This window comes from Equus asinus, chromosome 26, assembly GCF_041296235.1.
Source record: "Equus asinus isolate D_3611 breed Donkey chromosome 26, EquAss-T2T_v2, whole genome shotgun sequence".
In the NCBI taxonomy this organism is placed as follows: Eukaryota; Metazoa; Chordata; class Mammalia; order Perissodactyla; family Equidae; genus Equus; species Equus asinus.
Genome location: NC_091815.1, coordinates 36,616,771 through 36,631,903, shown reverse-complemented (window position 1 = coordinate 36,631,903; position 15,133 = coordinate 36,616,771). Strand labels below are relative to the sequence as shown.

The following is a 15,133-nucleotide window of genomic DNA, read 5'->3' as shown; positions in this document are numbered from 1 at the left end:
GCTCTAGCTGCCTGTTTAGCCATGAATAACAATGTTGTTTGTCTCCATCCCAGAAGTCTCATGTCTTCTAGACCATCCATGAAACTGGTAGGCTAGTTTACCAGTTTGCAAGAGGGTAAAATTTTACATGCTTTACATTTCTTGTCAGTCTTGGCCTTGAAGATGGGATAGTGACTGAGCCTTACAACCAATGGCCTTTGTGCACAGTCATAGCATTGGAGGGAAGCTAACTTGATAAGGTAGTTGTGGTCTATCTCAGCTTGTTTGGGCTGCTATAACCAAATTCCACAGGCTGAGTTGTTTTTAAACAATTTGTATCTCCCAGTTCTGGAGGCTTGAAGTCTGAGATCAGGGAGCCAGAATGGTCAGGTAAGGGCCATCTTTTGGGTCGCAGACTTGTTGTATCTTCACAAGGTGGAAGGAGGCAAGGGTGCTCTCTCAGGCTTCTTGCTAAGGGACACCAATTTCATTGATGAAGGCTCTGCCCTCATGATTTAATCACCTTCCAGAAGCTTCACCCCAATACCATCATCTTGAAGGTTAGCTTTCAATATATGAATTTTGTTGGAAAAAACAGACCATGTCAGGACCTTCTGGAAAAATTCAATATCTTGTCATTGTTTCTACATCACAATGTAATGGGAATTGTTGCATTATATGCTGTGCTTCCCCATCCCACATGTGCCAGAAGGGATTATGTCAATCAGGGTGAGGTGCAGGTAGAGAGGTGTTACTGAGATGAACGACACTTTCTCTTGTCACCAGAAAGATAGAGGGTGGGTGAGTGTTTAGGTCAATTGACACTAACCTGTGATATAGAAACTATTTATGATATAAACGAGGAACTTTTTGTTGGCAGTTTCTCATTAAGATTCTGTATTGATTTTTCAATCATAATGAATAAATAAACAACTGAATATTGTGGAAAAGTCTACAATTTACATATTCCTGGTAAAATTAGGGGATTTTGTGCTCCTACTCTGGGAAAGGAGAGACTGGAAATAGTAGAGTCATGGCTCATGAGCAGAAACGGGCTGACAGTAGGAAAGCACATCGAAATTAGGGCATAGGTGTTCACTAACCACCAAGTGAGGTTGTAAAGGAGAGCAATACAAATGAGAAAGATAGAGGAAAGGGCAGAAAATGATACAAAGGTGACTGGGGGAACAAAGATGTTTCAGATGGCTCTGGACTCAGCAGAATATCTAGGGGAAACATTATTCCTGTGAAAATGTTGGACTTGATCTGTGTGCTTGTACAGGATGAAAATCATGGAGCCGCTGGCGCACATTATGAGCAAAGAAAATACCGCTTCAGGGAATACTATGAGTGTTGCATCCAGAACCTGAGATTTTATCATAATCTATAGCAGAACCATATCCCATATCTCTTTTCTTCATGATGTTTTTGCTACTCAATTTGCCAGAAACATACAACATGTATATAGGAAAAATAAAATTTACAAACATGTAAAGAATCCAACAGAGGGAAATTGAGAAAGCCAATGTGCTTTGGGGATTTGACTTTAAGATCTTTCCAGCTGAAGTTCGTGAGGCTGATCATGATGGTCTGGAAGATACTTCAGAGTCAGGTGATGCCAATGGACACGCTCCTGCCCACTCTCTGAAAATACAAAAGAGGTTTGCATCCTAAATCATTGAAAAATTGTTTTAACCCAGAGCTACCATTGTCTGGGGGACTCCTTTGGAGAGAATGACCAAGGAGTTGACAATCACCAGGTGCTTGAGAATCCAACCTGTGGATCTCAACCCACCTTCAGTGTGGTAAAGGAAGAGATATGGTAAAGAAGAGAAAAATTTCCCAGGATTCCAACTGTAGCCTGTGATAAGATTATTCCTATTGCCAAATGCCTGGAGGCTGTTCTCTAATTCACTAGGTTTCCTCTGAGTTATGATAATAATCATTATTCTGAGAAAAAAGGCTCATTGAAGATTTTTGACACCAAGAGTAACTCCTTCACTCCTGTGGGATTGCCAAAGACTTAAAGAAGGAGGAAGAGATGGAGAAAATTTCCAGTAAATTTTATGAAAAGTCAGCAGTGCTAATAAAGGGATCTTATTTGGGTGCAGTCATGGCAAGTCATAACAAATGGAAAGAAAGCACAGTACAACATTTTCAGCATAAACTGTAATTTGCTAGCCACATTGGAAAAAAAGAAAAATCTCAATAACTACCCATGATACAATAAATCAATTCTGAGTGGAGTGCTGATCTAAATTTTAAAGATAAATAATTATGTTCTCAGAAAAACAAGAGCAGAACGAAGGGCCTTAGATTTAGAAAATATTTCTTAACAGCACAAAACAACTATATATGTGAGATGAGAAATTAAATTATATTAAAATTAAGAGATGCTTGTCATCAAAAGACACACACACATCCAGAGATGGGGTAGGGGGGAAGCTGTAAACAGCACAAAGAACTCTTATAGACCACACAGTAGGAATAAAATGGACAAAATCTCCCAAAAGAAACTTCAAAACTCAATGTCCATTGATTAATTCAATGGATAAGACGTTTGTGAACAATGTTCAATGTCCATAGTAATCAGGAAAAATCAAATTAAACCGCTGCATGGTATCATCATATACCAACCAGAAAGCAAAAATGAAGTGACATGAAACACGAAGTTTGGGCAAGGATATGGGTAAACCAAGGTTCTCACATACTGCTGGTGGTTGTTAAAATTGAGGCAAACATTTTGGAAAACTGCATGATAGTATCTACTTTCACTGACCAGGTGCAATCTTATGTCTCAATAATTCCACTCATGAGTAAACTCAACAGAAATTTGCACATTTATCACCCAAAAACTAGTTACAGAACTTATATGCCAGCATTACTCATTACACATAATAGCCCCAAACTCAAAACTACCCAGTGGTCCATTAACAGTATAATCAATCAATTAGTTGTTTGATATTCACACAATGGCATCCTCTACAGCAGTGCTAATGACTACCAACATTAGTGTGGAACAAATCACAAAATTCATAAAATTCACAAAATCATATGGAATGGAAAAAAAGGACCAATATGGAAGACATCATCCTGTATGATTCCATTTAAGTAAAGTACAAAACACGCAAGTGATTTAATCTCTTAATTGTTAGAATAGACACAAATATATGTTCCAATGGCTCCACTCCTACAAATCTACGCAATAGAACTATACTCTAGGGGTAGTGACTTAGAGATGATGCAAGAGGGTTTTGGGAGACTAATGGCATTCAGTTTCTTGATCTAGGTGGTCTTTAGAGAGGTGTATTCATAAAGTTGAACCTTGACCAAAGGTCATATACAAAAATTAACTCAAAATGGATCAAAGACCTAAATGTAAGACTTAAATCAATAAAACTCTTAGAAGAAAACATAGATTAAAAGCTTCAGGGGCTGGCCCCATGGCCGAGTGGTTGAGTTTTCATGCTCCACTTCGGCGGCCCAGGGTTTCACTGGTTCAGATCCTGGGCACGGACATGGCACCACTTGCCAAACCACGCTGAGGTGGCATCCCACATAGCACCACCAGAAGGACCTACAACTCGAATATACAACTATGTACTTGGGGGCTTTGATGAGAAGAAGAAGAAGAAAAAAAGAAGATTGGCAACAGATGTTAGCTCAGGTGCCAATTTTTGAAATAAAAATGAAAAGCTTCATGATATTAGATTTGGCAAGGATTTCTTGGATATGACACCAAAGGCACAGGTAACAAAAGAAAATAGAGACAAATCAGACTTCATGAAAATTAAACACTTTTGTGCATCAAAAGACATTATCAACAGACTAATAAAGGCAAACGTCAGAATGGGAGAAAATATTTGCAATTCATGTATCTGTTAAGGGATTATATACAGAATATATAGAGGACATTCAAAAGTCAACAATAAAAAAGCCAACCCAATTCAAAATCGGTAGAGAACTTGAATAGACATTTCTCAAAAAACAATATACAAATGGTGAATTAGGACATGAAAAGATGCTTAACTTCGCAATTTATTAGGGAAATGCAAACCAAAGCTACAGTGAAATACCAGCTCACAGCCATTAGGATGGCTATTATAAAAAAATTAAAAACCAGAAAATAACAAGTGAGGGCAAGGAGGTGGAGAAATCAAACTCTTGTGTTCTGATAGTGGGAATACAAAATGATACAGCCACCATGGAAAGCAGTTTGGCAGTTCCTTAAAAATTAAAAACAGAATCACTCCAGGCTCCAGCAATTCCACTTCTGGGTATATACTGAAAAGGATAGAAGTCAGGGTCTCGAAGAGACATTTGTGCACCCGTGTTCATAGCAGCATTATTCACAATAGCTAAAACATGGAAGCAACCCAAGTGTCCAATGACAGATGAATGGATAAGCAATACGTAGTGTATACATACAATGGAATATTACTCAGCCTTAAAAAGCAAGAAAATTATGACATATGCTACAACATAGATAGACATCGAGGATATTACACTAAGTGAAATGAGCAATTCAAAAAAGTACAATTAATGTATGATTCCACTGCTTTGAGATACGTATAGTAGTCAAATTCAGAGACAAAAGATAGAAAGGTGGTTTCCAGGGTCTTAGGGGAGAGAGATGAGAAATTGCTGTTTAATGGGTATAGACTTTCAGTTTTGCAAAATGAAAAGAGTTCTGGAGAAGGATAGTAGTGATAAGGTTGCACAAAAATATGAATATACTTAACCACTGACCAGTACACTTAAAATGGTTAAAATAGCAAACATTTGTTATCAATACATTATAATAAAATTCACAAAATTTAAAAGAATACTTACTGTCTTTTAAAATACTAAAATAATTAGAAATGTTTTTATAATATTTCTACAACAAAAAATTAGAAATAAAAATTTCTACACAATAAGAAAAATTAGAACAAAGTGCTATGACCTCTGCCATATGAGGTGGAAATGTGGGGAGAGTGATGACAAAGAGTGTGTGGGGAATGGATGAGAATGGGGGTGATAGGGAAAGGTGATCAGAAAGATGGCAGAGGAAAGAGGATATAAGGGTAAGATGGTGGTGCAAAGAGCATGGTGTTTGGGGAGAGAGTGCAGGAGAAGAGAGTGGAGAGCATGAAAATGCACATGGAGTCGAAGAGTCCTGACCTTGTAAAGTGCACTGCAGGGCTTAAGGGCACCAGGGGCAAAGTGTGCAAAGAAGTGAAGGATGTGGCACATATTGGGCTCTGTGGGGATAAAGGGTACATCAGTCATGGGAACAAGGGGGTAATGGGAAGGGAGACAGTGGTCGGATATGAGTCAAGGGCAGAGGCAGGTGTTAGGCACAGGAGAGTTCATGTCCACCAGGGATTAAAGAAGACAGTGGGGAAAAGGCATATATGCTTCATAAGATTGGAAACTTTTTTTTCTAAAGATTGGCACCTGAGCTAACATCTGTTTCCGAACTTTTTTCTTCTTTTTCTTCTCCCCAAAGCCCCCCAGCACATAGTTCTATATTCTACTTGTAGGTCCTTCTGCTTGTGCTATGTCAGACGCCACCTCAAAATGGCTTGATGAGCTGTGCCATGTCCATGCCCAGGATCCAAACTGGGAAAACCCTGGGCCACCACAGCAGAGAGAGCAAACTTAACCACTCAGCCACTGGGCTGCCCCTCTGAACACTCTTTTGATGGAGGAACACAACACTATGATGCTTGGATAGATGAACGGCAGAACTCTATTACTTACAGCTCCAAAAGAGAGAAGGAGGACAAGCAGGGCCACACAGAGGGTGGTACCCAGGAACAGGGTACCAGGAACCTGAAGCTGTAAGGGCAGCCTGTGCATGGCAAGTAGGGTGGGTTAGTCAGGGTTAGGGGCTCCTTGTCCATTGGCTAATTTGAATAATTTTGCAGGCTCCATAGTAAAAGGACTGTCCTCAGTTGTGTGGTGCCTGTCTTGGGCTAATTAGAGCTGTTGCCAAGTGGCCCAGAGCGTGAAAGCGCAGTTAGGGAAGTGTGGATTGATCAGCTGCTCAAGAAGGGAAATTGACCACACACTAGGGAGGTCCTCAAAACTTGGTCAAGACAGCATTTAAAAAAAAAGAAGAAACAAACTGCATTACAGTACATTGTTGGTTATGGATGTGCTGGATGTAGTTAGCAGCTGACATCAGAGACAGTTAGGGGAAAGGGAGCTAGAGCCTTGCAGGGGGCATAATGGGCTCAACAGACAAAATGGTGGCAAGTGATGCAGTCAGCTGGAGAGATAGTGGATTTGAGGAGGCTAAAGGACTCAGAGGAAAAGGGCAGATTTTGAAGTGTAGATAATGGACACAGGGAGCTGATAATGCCCAATGTTTGAGGAATGGGATTTTGAGAGATGGGCCATAGAGGACAAGAGAAATGGGTTGAAGTCACTGGGATGGGGCAAATAGGAGTCAAGGAAGAAAGAGAATGTGAAGGTGATGGAAGGCAAAGAGTGTTGAGTCTAGATTTGTGGAAGAGTGGGGGGAAGAGTGGACAGAAGGATGGATTTCAAAGTGAGTGCAGGATGGAGATGGGGTATGGAAGTTTAGAAGAGTGAGGTGGAGGTGAAATAAGGCAGAGACAGGTCAAGGATTTGGAGGATGGTGGGGCAGGTGGAAGTCTAGGGGATGAATAAAGGTCTAAAAGGGTTGTGAGATTGAGGTCTAGCGGGCTATAGAGGTGGAAAGAGAGGCAGCATGGATATTGAGGGAATGGAGATACAACTGCAATGACCTTATTTCCAAAGGTCACATACTGAACCACTAGGGGTTAACATTTCAATATATGAACTTTGGGAACACAATTCAAACATAACAGACTGGATATATTAATGCAATATAAAAGACACAATCTCAAAATGCAGGTGTGACTTTTCCAGACAGTGAGACAAGGACAAAGGGAAGAAAAAAGGAAATGTCTCTTTCTCAGGCAAATGTTGAGTTTCCAGTCAGATGCTGTATCCACTCTTTCTCTTAAAATTCTATATTTTAATAATTTGAAAGCCGTCACTTCTGTACCACAGAGGTAATAAGGCAAACAGAATAGGTTAATTATGTGTGTGTGTGAGCGCACGTGTGTGTGCGTAGTCAGTGCAATTTCAGATATATTCTTAAACTACATAAGAAGGAGAATGTACCTTAGTGATGAAAATTCTTACATTTGGGATCAAAATACTATCAGTCGGGTAATTCATGAATATTTTATTGCTTACATATTTTACCACTAAATTTCTTCCTATGTTTATTACTTTTATATTACGGACATAATTTACCACAAACTTGAGCATTTTAACACATTTTCTTTTTTTTCACCTTTGTCGATGTATAGTTGACAAATAAGATTTTTATATACTTAAGGCATACAACCTGATGTTTTGAGAAAACCCACTTATTTTCTTGCAGATCCTATATCAGAAAACTGAGTGGGCCTGGCTGAGTACTTTGATTATGGTGTCACAAGCCAAAATTAAAGTGTCATCTAGTTTGGGCTCTATTTTCAAGACTCTGTGGAAGAATTCACTTCCAGTATCTTTTAGGTTGTATGCAGAATTCATTTCATCCTTAAGGTTTCCTCACAGGCCCACCTACATTCCATCTTCAACTAGAGCAATAAAGTGTGAAATCCCTCTCGTGCTTCAAATCTCTGATTCCCTCTTCTACCAGATCTCCCCCGTTCTTTCTCTTTTAAAAACACATATGTTATGGGGCTGGCCCTGTGGCCGAGTGGTTAAGTTCGTGCGCTCCGCTGCAGGCGGCCCAGTGTTTCGTTAGTTCAAATCCTGGGCGCGGACATGGCACTGCTCATCAGACCACGCTGAGGCAGCGTCCCACATGCCACAACGAGAAGAACCCACAACGAAGAATACACAACTATGTACCGGGGGCTTTGGGGAGAAAAAGGAAAAAATAAAATCTTTAAAAAAAACAAAAAACAAAAAACAAAAACACATATGTTACATTGGCCCCACCAGATAATCCGGAACAATTTCCCTATCTTGAAATCATCTGATTAGCAGCCTTAATTACACCTGCAAAATCCATTTTTCCATGCAGCATAATATAACCACCCAGCTTATGTTATATCCAGGGTTGGAGAGCAGCCTATTATGTTACAAATGGTCTTGGTCCAGCCCCAGTGGCCTAGTGGTTAAGGTTGGCATGCTCCATTTCAGTGGCCTGGGTTCACTTCTCAGGTACAGACCTATACCACTCGTCTGTCAGTGACCATGCTGTGGCAGCATCTCACACACAAAAAGAGGAAGATTGGCAACGGATGTTAGCTCAGGGTGAATCTTCCTCAGGGGAAAAAACAAAAACTGTTAATATATCTACAACTGTAATACCATGGGTTACCCCTTGTGATGGTTTCTTATAAGGAATAAGCAATGGGGAGAATGTCCTTATGACTCTTAGGTATCTTGTTATGTTTTATCTTCTTACAGCAAAGCTTATAAACAAAAGCTTAATAAAAGTTCATATAGCTGAAAATAAAGCATTATAGTTTGGAAATACCACAACACCTAAAGAGATTTTCATCTGATCAGTGTTGGGGCAAAAAATTTATTTGGGACATAGCAGTTCTTCAGCATCAATGCAGAGGTTGGGACCTGATGCACTGGGCCCTCTTCCCAATGCTTGCAATGCTGGATACCAGTAAACAGCTTCTCCTGCCTGACCCGTCAAGATCATATCCTGTACCTAATATCCTGAAGGACGAGTGAGAATGCTATTGTGTTGTTCACTAAAAGTTTTACCATCCCTCCTTGACTGTATGTTCTACTTAAGCAATTTGGAGTGGCCATTTTATATAAGCAAGATTTTTGCCCCCTGAACTGACATTAGAAACTAACGATGACATTGTAATTATGGCATAAATTAAGGAATTTCTGAATGAATCATATAGTAGCCTCCAATCCGCCCACAGACACCATCATCATTCCTAGTTCCAGCCCTCTCTCCCCCAACTATGTCCCTCCTCCTCCAGCTACATCCTCCATGCCTCCACCCTGTCAGCTATAGCCATCTACTAAACTTCCACTCAACCCTCACATCTACTCAACCCATTTAGACTCTTATTTCACCCCCAACCTCCCTCCTGTCGCCTTTTTGACATCCATCCCTATGTGAGCAGTATTGCAAGGGCCCCAGTCTGGCCTTCCTCACTTCCCATCACTCCTGCCAACCACATCATCTGACTTCTTCTTTTACTTTCTCTATGTCCACTCCACTTCAAACATCTCAACCATTCCCTGAGTTGTGTACATCCCCTATCATTGAACATCCTAGGCTCAACTTTCAGGCATCCTCAACTCCTCCAGGAGCCCAATCCACAGCCTGAACCCATTAAACCCAACCATGTAGTCCCTTTCTCCTGGGCTCCTTGGCTCACATATGCCCACTACCCCTCCCAGATCCCTCATGTCTGGGACAATTTTGCCTCCCGTCTCATACTCATTATCTCCTCCAGGTTCCATCTCCTCTTCCCACACTCTAGATCTGTCTTGGGCCACACTCTCTACTTCCAAGATCAGCCTACCCCACACATATTCCCATTCCTCCCCTATCACCATATTTTTAATCCCTCAAGGACATTAAGTCTCCTGGGAGTTTTACCAACGACTGACCATTAATATTTTTATCCCAAATTCCCCATCCCTATTATCCTCCACACTCCCATGAAACCCATACCCCTATTTCCCCAGAACTCAATATGCTCATACCCTTAATGCCCTGCACACTTTGTCGCCTTGTACCCTCACACCCCACAATGCACTTTAACCTCTCCCTGACATTTGACACTCTTTTTTCTCTTATCCCTCTGCCCTCTCTCTTTCCCTGCATTCTCCATTCTCCCTTACCCCAGGCTTTCTTCTCTCTCATCTTTTCTGTATATCCCTTTCCTTGTGCCCCCTCTTCTCTAACCTTACCCTATCATACACCCATGAAATAATTGCCTAGTGAAACTGCATCAAATGTGGATTTGTTTATAGGGAAAACAAAAGGATCCATTTCAGCTCCTAATTTATGTTTCTTAATTACCAAAGCAACCAATGCTCATCACTGAAAATCCAGCAGCAAAACAAAAATCTGTAGAGTACTGTGGAAACTATTTGATCTTGTTGAATTAAAACTTGAGCACTGGGTCACGTGATCGCTACAAGAATGGTAGAATTGGCTCACTGAACCATGTGATCTGGGTTCTTTTATTTGTGAGACACCCTTCTAGAACCTTCTTTCTTTCTTCTATGTATATTTTTCTGTCTGGAATTCTTATCATTAACGGACATCCATAAGGGTAAAGTCTATTTTCCTACACAATTTCCATATTAATTGGCATTAAATTATGCAAATAGCCCAAATTAAATAACTGATTTGTGCCAGTGATTCTCTAGTGAGTGATTTGTATCAAGTTCTTCCTTTCACTTGTACCCCATTGGAACTCCTTCCCAGGTACTTTGTCTCATTCTATTTCTGTGCTAATAACTGAAATGATGGTTCAGCCAAGTGAAATGAAGATTATGCAAGAAGTAGACATTTGGTAAAAGAACTTCTCAAGGCAGCAAAAAGCTCAGTGTGACACAGAGACTTGCAGCCAGTTCCTCATGTGTCAAGCATCAGCCTTTCCTGTTCTCCCCGATTTGAAACCTTGTCTGCATTCAGGGATAATAGAAAACAAAGAGACTCTCAAAAACACTCCAAGAGTTTCCCCTAGGAGTGCTAAGTAGAAAGTTGTAATTGTTTTTGGTAATTAACAACTTGGAGAAAAGTTTCCAGTAATGCTCACAGCTCCCACGCCTGCACTAACACCGCTGCTACAGATGAAATAATTGCAGTTCTGAAGGGAGGTGAGGTCACAGAGTCACAAACTTATATATCAGGGTCTGGCTGCCTCCCTCCCACACACGTCCTGGACATAGTGACCATCAAACTGAGCCCACTGTTCTGGCAGCAGGAAGATGTTGGGTGAGTAATTTCTATGTCAGTCTGGGAGGCAGAGTGTGTAAAAGAAAGGCATAACAAGAGTCTGGGTGAGTGATTGTATCAGAAAAAGGCAATTGTCTGTGTATTCACCTGATTCAGTGCCAATGCCATGTAGGAAGGTGGAAGAATTCTGAGGCATGAGTGAGCTAGTACAGAGAGATGAGGGTCCTAGACCATACCCCACTCCTTGATGGCTTCTAATGTAATTTAGTGTAATCCTCATTGACAATGATAGTTGTGGCTTAATCTGAGTGACAATGAAACCTAATTTTTAAAGTGCTTAAGGATGCAGTTATAAAAGCAATCTGCTGTTCAGTTTAACTTACAGGAATCATAGACTAAATTTCAGATTTTTACAGGCATACCTATAATACCTCCGTGTTTGTAATAAAGAGTAGAATGAATCACACAGGAATCATGCGATCCTGCGAAGAAAGTATCCCGAATAGTAATTGCTTGAACAGAAAGGTTGCAGCTGTCTGTCTCATGTTGTTTCCACTCATTTAAAAAATATTCCAGGGGACCGGCCTGGTGGTGTAGTGGTTAAGTTCATATGCTGTGCTTCAGTGGCCCGTGGTTCCTGGGTTTGGATCCTGGGCACAGACCAACGCACCACTCATCAAGCCATGCTGCGGCAGCATCCCATATACAAAAAAATAGAGGAAAATGAGCACAGCCTTTAGCTCAGGGACAATCTTCCTCAAACAAAAAGAGGAGAATTGGCCACACATGTCAACTCAGATCCAATCTTCCTCACTGTAAAAAGAAAAAACCTAATATCAATCCAAAACTAGTATTTCAATGATACAATACACAAGAATGCATACATTGAAGATGCCATTTTGTATATATGTCTTGTATGTTAATATCATTTATAAATCTTAGTTCATGCCAATAGTTTTACTAAACTCAGGTCTTAGTAAATAGATAAGTATATCATCTGAAATTAATAATCCTTTATCTGCTGCCTCCCACTACTGTATCATGTGTTAGTGTTTTATGTCCCAAAGTGTATGGCATTACATGTGATTGTTCAGTAAGACCTGTGACTCGTACCATTATACTTGTGTTCTTGATGTAAAAGCAGATGAGTCTTTCTATGGCCACTCTAATGTCAAGCCATTCTTATATTTATTACATGTGACTTGTCATGGGGCAGGTTCCTACCACATTCTGCTGCCAGCACTACATCAACTGTTACTAAGATGTCTAAAGCTTTACTCATAGTTGATATCGGCCTATGGAATAAATCTTTACAAATAAGTGGAATCTAGTTATGATGAAACTGTAAAACACCACCAGTCTAAAATTAAATGACAAGATGCCATATCCAAACTAAACACAGACCTGGATTATTTCACGAACACAGCTAACTGGCGTTTTAGCAGAGCATGGTAATTCAATGCACTATCACTGTTTCTTGCCCAACCTGTTTCAAAGTCCCCACTCTGCCATAAGCAGAAGATTGTGACAAATACTTAACCTCTCTGTGTGTACCTTCTCCTCATCTTTATAATTAAACTCACAGAAGTGCCTACCTCATAGATTTGGGAAGAATGAAGAACTATCCAGGTGTACTGCCTTCCCAGGAATGATTTCACATTATAAGTGCTTTTTCAGGGTTGTACATTCAACCTCTGGAAACCTCTTAGCAAAGGAAAAATATTAAGTAAATGTGCCAAGTGTCATCAACTAATTGCCCTATGGAACTAAAGGGTGGGTTTGGAAGCATTTAACTGCTTTTCCAAATAGTTTTTTTTTTTTTTCCTTTTTTCATGTTAAGGAGATGCAATAATCAACCACCCTGAACCAGACCAAGCCTCACCACAAGAGCTATGCCTATGACCTTTGCCTTACTTTTATGCTAAGATCCCTCCAGGAGGAGCTTAGGCCTTATTATCATAACCAGCAGTGTATGTGGAAGCGTATTTTCCAACTGGTGAGTCCACAAGCAAATATCCAACTCTCCCTTTTGAATATTCCCTCCCTATCCGAAACATAAGGTCCCTCCTTTCCTTTGTTCATGGACCCATGACTTTGGAAATGATTCCTCATGGTGTCCTATTTGCTGCAAATATACCTTACTTTGTGAGACAACTACTTCTGGTGGAGAGTCTGATTTAACTCTCTAGGAGGTGACCCAACTTTGCTTTCCATAACATAAGTGGGAAGTAAAGTAGGTGGAGATTATTGGATTTCAGCTGGCAAGATCCATGTAGCCAATGCCTTTTATTCCCATTCAGGAAACTCTAGCTCAGAAGACAAATATCACTGACTGGGCACTGACAGGATGGCCAACAGGGATTTGGCAATAGGAGTGATCTTCTTAACACAGACCGTGGTGGGGATCCTGGGCAATGTCTCTCTTCTTTGCCATTATATCATCCTTTACTTCACTCAGTCCAGGTTAAGGTGCACAGATTTGATTCTTAAGCACCTGATTGTAGCCAACTTCCTAGCCCTCTTCTGTAAAGGAGTCCCTCAGACAATGGCAGCATTTGGGTGGAAAAACTTCCTCAGTGATTTTGGATGCAAACTTTGTTTCTTTCTTCACAGGGTGGGGAGGGGAGTGTCCATTGGTAGCATCTGTGTCTTGAGTGTCTTCCAGGTGATCACGATCAGTCACAGGAACTCCAGGTGGGCAGAACTTAAAGTAAAAGCTCCCAACTACATTGTCCCCTCTATTTCCCTGTTTTGGATCCTGCAAGTGCTGGTAAATGTCATTTTTCCTATCTTTGTAACTGGCAAACTGAGCAACAAAAACATGACAAACCACAAAGATTTCCTATACTGTTCTTCTATTGTTCATGACAAAACCAGTGACTCATTATATGCAGCATTGCTATCAGTCCCTGATGTTTTCTGTTTGGGGCTCATGCTTTGGGCCAGCAGCACCATGGTTTTCGTCCTGTACAGGCACAAGCAGAGGGTCCAACACCTTCGTAGGGCCAACATCTCCCGCAGATCCTCCCCTGAGTCCAGAGCTACCAAAACCATCCTTCTCCTGATGAGCACCTTTGCCTTTTTTTATGCAGTTGCCTGCATCTTTCAAGTTCCTTTGTCTGTTTTAAATAATCCTGACTGGCTCCTGGTGAACCTCACTGCAATCATGGCTGTGTGTTTCCCAACAGTCAGCCCCTTTCTGCTCATGCATGGTGACTCCAGTGTATCCAGACCCTGCTTTGCCTGGATAAGGAATATAAAATCTCCTAATCTTATGAGAAATAGATAAATTACATGTATTTCCACAATGTGCATTGCCACTCATTAATTCCCCTTCAGAGTGCTAAATAAAATCTCAAGAGAATGGTAAACAGAACATGCTGATTGTCTTCTTTAAAATAAACAATGAATTGTAATAGTATTATAAGTAAATATAATTATTACGTAAATACATATGTGATTGAAGTTTTACTATTGCTTTCAGTGGAAGAGTTCAGAATTTATGCAATAATAAGCACCAGATCTTGAAACTATCCGGATATTATGGAGAAGTCTATGAGTGTGTAACTTTCAGTCTGTTTCAATAAATTTCCCAGAAATAAACTAGGCATAGAATTTTAGGAAAATGTCCATGAAAATGGTTCAGCCTGTGGCAGATCTTTACTGAAACTGGAGAGAAGGAATCTTCTTAAGGAATACGGAATAGCCTAAGGTAGAGCTGGAGGGCAAAGTCTTTCGGGGATTAGAGCCTTTGAGTGCCTGTTAAGAGTTTTATACATACCATCCTTAGAGACCATAGTCATTTATTTGGAATATAATATTATGCATGGAGATTAGCATGCCCAAGTCATTTCCTTGCAGAAATGGCAAGATTAAAGTAGAATGGGGCAAAGGAGAACACAAAATATAAATATGCTTCAGTTGATGTCGAAGAACCATCAAGTGATTGCTGACAATTAGAAAGACATGTATCGTGATGTGTAGAAGGCTGATTTGCCTAGATTATGTTAAGACTACTTTGGCATGTTGGCAAGAAAGGGGTCTGGAGATTCATGCTCACGTCTCTACAGAAATGAAATTAGTTTATGGTAAAAAGTTTGATTCAGTTTGGAGCACTGTAGGGAGAGCCATTTGAAAGCAAAAGAAATGAATCTATTGTGTTTATGTAGAGTTTGTGGCTTTTGCATTTCCAAAGAGCTAACTGTA

At 40.4% G+C, this 15,133-nt stretch overlaps 1 protein-coding gene and 1 pseudogene across 1 annotated transcript; one reads left to right on the top strand and one right to left on the bottom strand.

Moving 5' to 3' along the window:
* Positions 1-931: 931 nt before the first annotated feature.
* LOC106822640 (vomeronasal type-1 receptor 4-like) lies at positions 932-12,209 on the bottom strand (annotated as a pseudogene).
* Positions 12,210-13,229: 1,020 nt separating this feature from the next.
* On the top strand, positions 13,230-14,216 carry LOC106822642 (vomeronasal type-1 receptor 4-like). The gene has a single exon (XM_014827925.3). It carries the CDS (start codon positions 13,275-13,277, stop codon positions 14,214-14,216), a length of 942 nt encoding a protein of 313 aa, XP_014683411.1. The 5' UTR covers positions 13,230-13,274.
* The last annotated feature ends 917 nt before the right edge of the window (positions 14,217-15,133 follow it).